The sequence below is a fragment of the Jatropha curcas genome, chromosome 9, assembly GCF_041381405.1.
Source record: "Jatropha curcas cultivar XTBG-Jc1 chromosome 9, XTBG_Jcur_1.0, whole genome shotgun sequence".
NCBI classification, from domain to species: domain Eukaryota; kingdom Viridiplantae; phylum Streptophyta; class Magnoliopsida; order Malpighiales; family Euphorbiaceae; genus Jatropha; species Jatropha curcas.
The window spans coordinates 21,990,586-22,002,721 of record NC_143159.1 but is presented as its reverse complement, the minus strand read 5'-3'; the positions used below and the strand labels follow the sequence as shown (position 1 = coordinate 22,002,721).

Below are 12,136 nucleotides of genomic sequence, written 5' to 3'. Positions count from 1 at the left end.
AAGGATGAGATAAGTACACAAGTCTATTTGTTGTATTTTATAAATATTATCTGTATTTTAGATAGAGTTAGTTTTGCAGTCCTTATCTACTTTACTTTCCCTTGTATTTATCAAGCCTCTGTGTAACATATTCATAAGAAGAAATACAATTATACTTTCCCTTTTAAGCAAAAGATACAAATTAGAAAGTTGAGAAGAGTCCATTGTTTTGCCATCTTTCTGTGTACGATTTACACTTTGTAAGTTTGATAAAAGTCTTGCTTTTGAAAAAGAAAGTTGAAATGTAGTGAAAAACGATGTATGGTTCCACTACGGCCACGTTGCTTTCCCTACCAAGCTGAGTTCCCCTACTCACCTACCCGTTCTAGAATTTACAGTTTTAATTTCCTACTTAAATACTACTGCTATTCACAATTTTGCTTTTCCTTTTCTCTTTAATATAAAAAGTTTTTATACCAAAAAAAAAAAAAAAAAAACTCTTAATTCCAAATTTCAACCTCATGTACACTTCGAGGTTGATTGATATTACTAACAAAAAAAAATTATTTACATATAGTTGCTTATAAATAAATCTCAAAAACTTTTATGAAATTCATTTATGTATTTGTTTTTTTGAAAGGAAACAAATTTACTAATGAAGATCAATATACGAGATATTAGAAATTAAACTAGGATGATTGGGACTACGCTCGATATAAAATAAGCATTTGTTACAAGTACATACACAACTTTGCCCACTTTAAATAAATATTGCAAGGAAGGTAGAAAATTCTCTTACTAAATTAAAATGATAATAGTTATAAATTATTCAGTAATAAATTAAAAAATAAAAAAATTATTATTAAGAATAAAATACTTATCAAAACTCATTTAATAAAAAAAGTTTTAATGTATATAGATATATAAATATATCAATAAAATATTATATATATTTTTAGAATTAAAATTCTAAACTGTTCGCCAATCTTAGACACTCTTCGTTTTATTTTAAAAAATAAATTTTAAAAAGTAAAAATTTAAAAAACTTCAAAGGTATAATTATGTGTATTCTATTTGAAATTTTATTTTTTAAAAAATATACCCAATCAAATTTTATAAACATAAAGAAAAAATATTAATAAAGACTATATTTTTTTTTATTTTTTATGTCTCTCCTAAATAAAATATTATGTGTATTCTATTTTAAAATTTATTTCTAAAAATATATCAATCAAATCATACAAATATAAAGAAAAAAGAATATAATTTTTTTTATTTCTCTATGAACTAAAATATTTTAAATTATAATTAAAATAGAATCAAATATTTAAAAAATAAAATTTAAATATTTTCAAACATCTCATTATCATACATATTTATTAAAAAATAAAATTAAAAAGGATAAAACTTAAAATTTAAAATGTTTAATTATCTAAATGTATTTATTTTAAAAAATTTTAATAAATTAAATCCAATCTAATACAATGTAATTTTTTAATTGAGCTATGACTAAGGTTATTTTAACATATTTTAAATTTCATCAAGGACACTATCGAAAACCTCGTTATTCCCTTCCTATTCTCACATTTATATATAGTATAAATAAATTAATTATCAGTAACCATTACTACTAGTCACCATTTCACCACCAGACACAACTATCGGTCACCATTCACCACCGGTCACTGGTCACCGTCGGTGACCACCAACAATCACCGCAAACATTCACAATTTACCATTTTAAAAATATTTTTTTCTCATATTTAATAAAATTTTTATTATTATAAATATTTTTATGGTCTTATGAGTTAAAGATTTTTATATTTTTTTAACTAATTTTCACTATTATAACCAAATAATGGAAAATAAATCATTTGAAAAATATTTTTGAAGGGACAATATTTTCCAAAGGTAAGTTATTTTCTAGAAGCAAGTGGATTTACTTTTTTTTTTTTTTTTTAAAAAAAACTTGAACTAAGCAACAAAATATCATTTTTATGTAATTTTTTAATTACTTTGTATTAATAGCCAGCAATTGTGCAACAAAAGTTACTTCAGAATCTCGTTTGTGTCTCAAGTATTTTTTTTTACTGCAATTTCTAGTATTGCAAAAAGTATCAAATGAAAATTAAATGTAGTAGAAAAGTCATATACTACTTCCGTTCCATAATACTTTCCATAATATTTGCCACATTTGAGAATATAGTTTGTTCCAAAATACTTGTCACATTTGTGATTTCAAGGAGTAATAAATCATTTTTTCCATGTTTACTCTTTGTATATAACAAATAATTATTATTTCAATTTAATAGTTTTCTTAGAGAATTAATATTAAACTAAAGGTAATATAGTCAATTTATTTAATAATTTATTGTAATTTAGACAAATTTAATGATTTTCTTAAAGGACACGAAATTCCAAATGTAACAAGTGTTACGCAATAGAGGTAATATATATACTATAAAGCAAGCATATTTTTTATAGAAATTATGGGCTTCCACTCTAAATTTATACTTGACATTCATCCTCTTTTATTTATTGTCATGTAAATTATAATTATTATTTATAATTAATTCTCTTTAAAGTATTTTTGTCATAGTAATTATTGGCTGTCATTTATTATTTTTATCACATGATGTTCTTATCATTTAAAATAAAAAATATTTAATATCATAAGTTTGAATATTATAAGTTTTAAAATTATTTATTTACAAATAAGTTACATGAATATTAAAAAATAATTTTAATAAAAGTGAATGTTAAAATTAAGATTAAATATTAAAAATTTATATTTATTAATTTTGAGCATAGCACAAGCATGGGCTAGTTATAAATATAACCCGTGTATATCCATGTTTAGCTAATCAATGTCAGATTGTCAGGATCCAAACCCCGGCCCAAGAAGCCTATCAAGAATGGATTGCTTACAAGCCTCCAGCTTTTTTCACAATCTTATTAGAAAAAAATAAATTAGGAGTTTATTCAAGAGTTGAAAGCAACAAAAATTTTCAAAAAAAATAACCCCGAAATGCATAAATATACTCTTATACTTTACAAAAAAAAATGTTGTGACATCCTCAAATTTACGAGTGACCTATTATGTTCCTGAAGTTATGAATTTTGCTAACATTATATCTCTCTATACTAGCAGTAACATTTTTTTTTTTGGTGTTTTTGACATTTATGTGTAAGATATTCACTTAATGTATGATTAGTATAATCTTTGAAAAATAATTTTCACATTTTTTAACTATTTAATAAGTTTTTAATTGATCTAATTTTTAAAAGTTTGAGTATTCAATAGAATAACTTTTATAAGTCGAAGTATTTAATTAGTACAATTTTATAAATTGAAGTGTTCAATAAGTCAAAATAAAATTTGTGGGTGTCATAAAATTTTTTACGTAAAGTATATGAGTGAATTTATGCATTGGGCCGAACTCTCCCTGAGGCGGTAGGTTGATTAAGACACATATCCTATCACATAAAGACTAATGGAATATTTAGCAAAATAAGCAAAATCACTTTCCTAAATTTGCTAGGAAATTAATTGGAGAAATTTATAATTTTGAGAACCATACAGTACTCTCATAGGCTCTACTTTAGAGAAGTCTAATTGTAGAAAGACTAGCCACATATGGAAAATTACAATTTTTTAAGTAATTAAGTTCATAGTATTTTACGTGCTAAAGTAAGTTAATAGAACATTTAATTTTTTTTTTTTCACTCGAACTCCTTAAACTAATATATATATATATATATATATATATATATATATATATATATATATATATATATAGGTACCTATTAAGTAATTAAGGGATACATGATTTTTTCATCAAAGTACAGAGTGCAAAATATACATTTTTCCCATTAGAAGTATATTTGAACTTTCCCTCTTCAAACCATTATATAGAAACATCTTAATTCCTCAACCAGTATATCTTTTCCTTATAGTATCCATATAAATATATAAAAGCTCAACCAAATTTGCTTATGTGGCATGATATTGAAAAACTTAATTGGTGATGTGGAATATTGTTATTTTTAAAATTTTTATTTAATTATTTAATTTGAAGAAATTAAATTATAAAACTTTTTATTTTCTTTATTCAATAATGAATAATTATATAATAAATTTATTTCATTAATAAAAAAAACTCTTTATTTTCTTTCTTTTGTGATAATTAATAATTAAATAATAAACTTTTTTTATTAATAATAGAATACTAATTAGCTTTTTCAATAATTAATAACTATACTATAAAATTAAATGTAATTCATTAATAATAAAATTAAGAATTACAAATAATCATACAGACTAGACATAGAACTCTACTGTTAATAGGTAATAGAGTTCATTGATTTTTTAACAAAGCAAAAGAATTTATATTCTTTTGAATAATGAAACTAAAATTAAAAAAAATATAATATTTGATTTTTTTCATTTAGAGTTGATCTTAACAAAAGATTTAAATCTTCATAAAACCATTGATTTGGGCATCTAAATAATGACTTCTCTAGATCTTCTATAAGTAGATTGCTTTTTCAAAAATTTGCAATAAATGACGAGCACAGATAAGTTTCCACCGCTATGTGTCAATAGCATCAATGGAGGAATATGTCACACTACCGGATTTCAATAGTCGAAGATCCATACCTGCAAATCAAAATGTAAAGTCTCCAACAAAATAAAGTCAAACATCATAGTTTTATTTACTAATAAACCATAATAAAGAAAAGACAAAAAAAAAAAAAAAAAAAAACTCAAAATATGAAAACAAACCAATAATTAGTAATAAAAACAAAAAAGACAGATCTGTTATAGAAAAAACAAATCTAAGTTTATTAAAGCAAAAGAAGATGAAGTGAAAAAGAGAATTGAAAGTAAGAGGCAAAAACTACCGCTAATAAACAACATCAACCTCAAACTAAAACTAAGGTAAGAAGACTTGTTCCGCATATACTTTTTCATAGTTATCTTTGATTAGATTTCTTAATTAGAGATCGACAAGAATAAATCTGGCTAATTTATTTTGAGATTATAAATTTATACAAGTGTATTTTGGATACTAAATTATAATAGGACCAACGCCAAGTATTTATAAAGTGGAGTACATCAAAGTATAACGTAGTAATAAATTATGTATATCAGGCAATAGATATAAGTCCAAATCCCCTTCCCCAATACTAAAAAAAAAAAAAAAAAAAATGTTATTCATGAGGTGTCCAAGCAAAAGATTCGGTTGGATAGTATCAATATTTTGAAATTTTGACAAAAAAAAAAAAGATAATATAATATGATTCAATTTAAATTAATTTAAATCCTTGTACATTAAATATTAAATAGTTGAATTTGCTATTAGATTTTAATACGATATGATGAGTAAAAATAACATGAGTTAATTAAAAAAAATAAAGAACAACAATATTAAAAATTAATAAAAACATTTTTATTCGTTAGTATAATATTCACAACTAAGGTGTTTTTATCCTTTCATAACATTCTCGCCTAGGGGTGGAAGTGTGCGGAGACGTGCCAATTTTGAGTTACATGTACACCTATATATCCATTTAAAATTTTACTACCTTTAATCTTCACATATCCGTTTAAATAACTGTTTAAGTACTCACATTTGAATCTGTTTAAAATTTTACTATCCGTACACATTACAAAATCGTTCAAAAGTACTAGGAAGAATATCCATTAATTTTAAATTATCCAAACTCATATTTGTTTAAAATACATATGTTACTAATAATGGGTAGTACTATACCCACGAATGTCCTTCATCAAACCCGTTTTATATATTGAGTATCCAGCAACCTATATCCATACCTACTATGTATCAATTATAGGTAATAATTTAGTTTAACGCGGATCCACTTTAGAAAAAGGGGTCAATTTGCTCTTTTTTTTTCTAAAATTTTCTTTAAATACATATACATTTTTCTAAACTGACTTTCTTTAAAATTGAGATTGAACCTTTTTTATTATATATATATATATATTCACCGCCGATTAACTGTATCCATGCTAAATCCATTTAACTCATTATATGAATCGAAGCAAGATGGGTATTCTAAAATACCCATCCCACTTCCTTCTCTGTTCCGTGACTGTTCCTTGTATACACGGCACTAAACTTTCCACCCAAACCTCATTTGCAAGGCCTTCATATTGATTTTCTACATTTAATTAAAGTATACACACTTGTTGATTTTTTTTTGTTTTAGAAATCAACGCTTGTTGATTTGAATATAGGCGTAGAAAAATGTGCATAAGTCTATTAATTTATAAGGCTACAGTACTGAAAATGATAGTCAAGTCGTCTCTGATAATGATTGTCAAGTCGTCTCTAATGGTTTTTCTATTTCATCATCCCAATTAGCAAGTGAAGAGTGGAGCCCACCATTAAAGTAAATGTACAGACCACTCCTATTCCTATTCCTATTCCAACACCAACTTCAATCTAAAATATACTCGTTCTGTTCCCTATTCTTGTCCTAACATCCTTTTTTATCCATCATCCCAAATTGTTGTTTTATTTTATTTATTTTTTTAAAATGAATAATATTTAAAAATTATTATTTTATCATCGTTTAATATGTCTCTTTGTCACCAAATATAATAATCAAACCATTACATTTTCATTAATCAAATTTTGATATAAACATAACTAAAACATCAATCCTTAATCTTCCAAAGTTTGATTATAGTTTGACCAATTTTAAGAAAAATTTAATATGAATCATCTAATTTTAATGGCTATTAACATAAGAATATACTACCTCCATTCCTAAATACTTGACACATCCTAAAACTAACTATATTCCAAAATACTTATCATATTTGTGGTTTTAAGGAATAATAATTTTTTTTTTTTATGTTTAGTCTTTGTATATGACCAACAATTATTGCAAATTCCTCAAAAATTTAGTGTTTGGACATATTAAATTAAGGGTAATATAGTAAATTTACTCAATAATTAATTGTGACTTAAATAAATTTAATAGTTTTCTTAAGGGATATGAAATTCTAAATATGTCAAGTATTTAGGAACCAATGTAATATTAGGAAAAAACAAAGAAAAAAATTATAGTTTAACTAGATTAACTAAATTTTCTTAATGTATGTGCAATTTAAACCAAGACAAAAATTATGAGATGAAGGGAGTAGGAAACACGGTGTGTTACGTTAAAATTATTGTATTCAAAATTTTATTTAATTTTCATTATATTTTTCTTTTAAAAATTGCCGTTTGATAAAATTATTTAATCCAAAAAATTTAAACTAATTAAATAGATATACATACGCTTGAAATGGTAGATCAATTGGTTAGAGCAATGGATTGTCAAGACAGAAGCTGACATATTTTATTTTGTTAGTTGCTACCCACCCAATTTAACCAAAGAGCCACAATAAGAAGGAAATAAGATTTAACATTAACTCAATTACTCATAATATTTGATTCAATAGTTAAATGAGTTTGTTCTTCGTCTTTGTAATGAATTATAATGCATTTATCGAACTCATGGTTTATAGAAAAATCATACTATTTGATTTTCATTTTTATATAAAAGGAAATAAAAACACTTAAATATGTCTTTTTCTTCTAGCTCTCAATTTACGTTGGACTTCTATTTCTTGGCAACCAATTTACTTCACAAAATTTCTAAATCTTTCGCAAAATTGGTGGACCATTTTTCATGTACAGTCCATTAATGAAACAAAACAACTTAACATTCTAAACTATTGTTGATGTTGTTAAAGTAGTTATGGCGTTTAAGCGCTGCTCCGTTTATGGCATCCCAGCTCTTTTGTGCTGTTGCTTGTGCTTCTTCAATTCAATCACTTGCTTTCAAAATGAAACTGACAGACTTGCTTTAATATCTTTTAAATTTGCCATAAAACAAGATCCATTTCAAATCTTCAGTTCTTGGAATAATTCCTTACATTTCTGCCAATGGTATGGCGTTTCTTGTAGTCGGAGGCATCCTCACAGAGTAGCAGCCTTGAACTTGAGATCACAAGGCCTGGTAGGATCTCTATCGCCACATATAGGAAATCTTTCCTTTCTCAGGCTTATTGATTTAGAAAACAACAGCTTCCATGGTGAAATCCCACAACAGATTGGAAATCTACGCCGCGCTCAAGTTATGTACTTCAGCAACAATTCATTCCAAGGTAATATACCCACCAACTTATCCCATTGTTCAAAGCTCATGCATCTTAATCTCATTGACAACAAGCTGGTGGGTAATATACCTGTGGAGCTTGGCTCTTTACCAAAGCTTGAAGCTTTAGGCTTGGCCAAGAATTTCCTGACAGGAAGCATTCCTCCTTCCATTGGAAATCTCTCATCTCTTTGGAAAATCTCTCTGCAAAGAAATAGGTTGCACGGAAAGATTCCCGAGGAGATATCTCGTCTCTGGAATTTGATGTTTTTGATTTTTGCAGAAAACAATCTAATTGGTCAGATTCCTTCTGGTCTCTTCAACGTCTCTAATCTTGAAATATTTGAAGTGAATGATAATCAACTGAATGGCAGCATCCCTTCTGATATAGGCTTAACCCTTCCAAAGCTGAGGTCCCTAGCAGTTGCAGCTAACAGGTTTACTGGACTTGTACCAATTTCATTGTCAAATGCTTCTGCGCTTGAACAGATTTCTTTCGAATATAATTGGTTTTCTGGTTTAGTTCCCAAGGATTTTGGAAAGCTGCCATTTCTGCAATTTGTAAACTTTGCTTGGAATTACCTGGAAGATGACTTAAGTTTCATTGATTCCCTAACTAATTGCTCTAGTTTACATCTTGTTGGTTTTCGACAAAATTTTCTAAAAGGGACTGTGCCCATTTCCATAGCCAATCTCTCCAAAGAGTTATATTTTCTATCTGTGGCAGATAATCAGTTACATAATGTCATTCCCTTGGGTATTGAGAATCTCATCAATCTGAGGTTCTTTCTGTTCGGTGGTAATTACTTCTCTGGCCCTTTACTTATTGATTTTGGGAAATTTCAACAACTGGAAATGTTGGATTTGGGTAGCAACAAATTTACAGGGACAATTCCATCTTCAATTGGAAATTTATCTTTGTTGAGTCGTGTCTTTTTGGGATTCAACAATCTTCATGGAAGTATACCTCCAAGTCTTGGCAATTGTCGTCACTTGATTGAGTTGGAGCTAGTTCATAATAATCTCACAGGTTCTATACCCAAACAGGTTATTGGCATTCCCTCCCTTTCAATTTCTCTCGATTTATCTGCTAATTCACTTTCAGGTTCTATTCCATCAGAAGTTGGTTTGCTCCAAAATCTTGTACGATTGGATTTATCAGATAATAAATTATCTGGTATTATTCCAAATACTATTGGCAAGTGTTCAGGCTTAGAGCAACTTCATCTTGAAGGGAATTCATTCTGGGGAGAGATACCGGAGGTAATGGGTGCTTTACAAGGTTTAAAAGAGCTAGATATTTCACGCAACAATTTTTCAGGATCAATCTCAAATTCTTTAATGAAGCTTGATGGGCTCAAGTTGTTGAATTTATCTTTTAACCAACTCCAAGGAGAGGTTCCAAAACGTGGAATCTTTCTAAATGCAAGTGCAGTTTCACTACAAGGAAACAATGGTCTCTGTGGAGGTATTACTGAATTAAAGCTTCCTTTTTGTCTTCCCCCCAACTCCAAGAATAAAGTATCGTTTGTGGTGAAAGTAATAATCCCTTTGGTTGTGGGAGTATTTCTGGCTTTTTTGATATGTTTGTTAATTATTTGGTATTGCAAAAGAAATCCTCGAAAGATGACTCTTTCTATACCATCATTCCAATACCAATTTCTGAGAATATCATATGCAGAACTCTTCAAAGCAACAAATGGATTCTCGGTAGAAAATATAATTGGTGTTGGTAGCTATGGCTCTGTCTATAAAGGATTTCTTGAGCAGATAGGAATAGAAGTGGCCATCAAAGTGTTAAACCTGCAACGAAGAGGAGCTTCAAACAGTTTCCTGTCAGAATGCCAAGCTCTTAGAAATGTAAGGCATCGAAATCTTTTGAAGCTGCTGAGTGCCTGTTCTAGCATTGACTTCGAAGGTAATGATTTTAAAGCTTTGATATATAAATTCATGGCCAATGGGAGCTTGGAGAAATGGTTGCATGAAGACAATGTAGAAGGAAGAGAAATAAGATATCTGAAATTAATAGATAGATTAAACATCGCCATTGATATTGCTACTGCAATAGAGTATCTTCATAATGGAAGCTCATCAACAATCATACATGGTGATCTAAAGCCAAGCAATGTTCTTTTGGATGAAGCAATGACTGCTTATATTGGAGATTTTGGGTTGGCTAAAATTATCTCCACAATATCTGATGAGGTTCAACCGTATCAAAGCAGCAGTTCGACAGCTATTAAAGGATCTATTGGTTACGTTGCTCCAGGTATAGTCTTTCAAATACCTAGTATGGTTCAAAGAATGCAACAAAACTAATGCAAATTTAGTCGCATTTAATTTAAAAAAAAGAAAATTTTTTTTTTAAAAAAAAAAAATTTTGTAGACTAATAGAAAAAGAGCTACTTCCTCCGTTCCATAATGCTTGTTACATTTGAGAAAATAGATTGTTCCAAAATACCTATAATATTTGTGGTTTCAATAAGTGATAAAATTTTTTTCCATGTTTACCCTTATATATGACCAATGATTATTACTTCAATTTAATAGTTTTCTTAGAGAATTAGTATTAAATTAAGGGTAATATAGTCAATTTACTCAATAATTTTTTGTAACTTAAACAAATTCAATGGTTTTTTTAAGGCACGTGAAATTCCATATGTGACAAATACTATGGAACTAGTAAAAAATTAATGAAATGACCAACTAGTTAGAAGGGATGTGACCTGCAAATTATGTGCCAAATTTGCTAATAAGTATTGTAATTCATTTTTTTGCTTTATCTAGATTGTTTATACTAACTATATATATATATATATATGCATCATGCTAGATGTTGTGTCTTATATTAATATACTATATCTATTTGCAGATTATGGAATGGGTGGCAGGATATCAATAAAGGGAGATGTATATAGTTTTGGGATTTTATTATTGGAAATGTTTACAGGAAAGAGACCAACCGATGATACTTTTCAAGATGATTTAAATCTTCGTATTTTTGTTGAGAGATCTTTGTCTTATAGAGCAATGGAGATTGTGGATCCAAGAATTCTATCTGAAGAGGGAAGAGATAGTATTGAGGAAGGCATCATCATCTCTATACTAAAAATTGGAGTTGCATGTTCTATGGAACAACCAGGAGAAAGAATAGAAATGCAAAGTGCAATAAGTGAATTGCAAAAGATAAAGGGCAATTATCTTAAGAGAAAGCTAATGCAAGAGCGAAGGAATGCCTACCAAATTGGAGGTCCAAGTACTTCTCACTATTAGTACTGAATTAACTTTACAAATAAAATATAGGTAATTTAAAATTGTGATGTGTACGTCAAAATAATATTTATTTCCTATCAAATGTGAAAGATACGAACTTCATTATAGTAAAAACTCAAATTATATTTGAATTGAATTTTCAAACACATTGGTTGAAGATGTGTTGACATAATTTGAATTCGTAAGGAAAAATCATTTTACTACATTATTTCAATTATTTTTTATTAAGAGCAACAATAATGCAACAAAAGTTACTTCAAATCCCTATTTCAATTTCTAGAATTGTAAAAAAGCGGAATTCATAAATTCACTCTTGAACTTTGTAACTTGAATCCTTAGGCACTTTAAAGGCCTAATATACTATTTTGCTTTCAACCTTTCCATTTGTTGTAGTTTCACTCTAGAACAAGTTTTGTTCCACGGGCACCCAAATTATGATCTTCAGTGATAACTGCGCCCTAAAATAAAATTAAAGGTAGATTTTTAAATATAAAAATATAAACGCTGTACCCACCTAACTGCCTTGCATTACGTTAAGCCAAGACCTAACTCTACTCGATATAGGTCATTTTCTTTTCCTCTACTACACCCATCTCACTCTCTATATCTTTTTATCACTTCCCTTTTGATCGATAGCAGTTTCTATCTCTGTCTTTGTGCATCTCAATCTCTGTTCTTCTGCTCGATTAATTTCTTCCTCTTTATA

General features: G+C 27.9%; 1 protein-coding gene across 2 annotated transcripts; it reads left to right on the top strand.

Annotated features, from left to right (window-relative positions):
• Positions 1–7,640: 7,640 nt before the first annotated feature.
• Positions 7,641–11,574, top strand: LOC105637001 (receptor kinase-like protein Xa21). 2 transcript variants are annotated; one of them, XM_089725643.1, is made up of 3 exons: positions 7,642–8,167; positions 8,441–10,426; positions 11,030–11,574. In XM_089725643.1, the coding sequence occupies exons 1-3, from the start codon at positions 7,759–7,761 to the stop codon at positions 11,428–11,430; spliced, it is 2,796 nt and encodes a 931-aa protein (XP_089581769.1). In that variant the 5' UTR covers positions 7,642–7,758; the 3' UTR covers positions 11,431–11,574. The 2 variants fall into 2 exon arrangements, with proteins under 2 accessions (XP_089581768.1, XP_089581769.1); XM_089725642.1 differs by having other exon boundaries at positions 7,641–10,426.
• Positions 11,575–12,136: the final 562 nt, after the last annotated feature.

Coding starts and splice junctions, on each gene's coding strand:
- LOC105637001 (XM_089725642.1), top strand. CDS start 7,759: ATGGCGTTTAAGCGCTGCTCCGTTTATGGCATCCCAGCTCTTTTGTGC. Junction 10,427..11,029: donor TATTGGTTACGTTGCTCCAG/GTATAGTCTTTC, acceptor ATCTATTTGCAG/ATTATGGAATGGGTGGCAGG.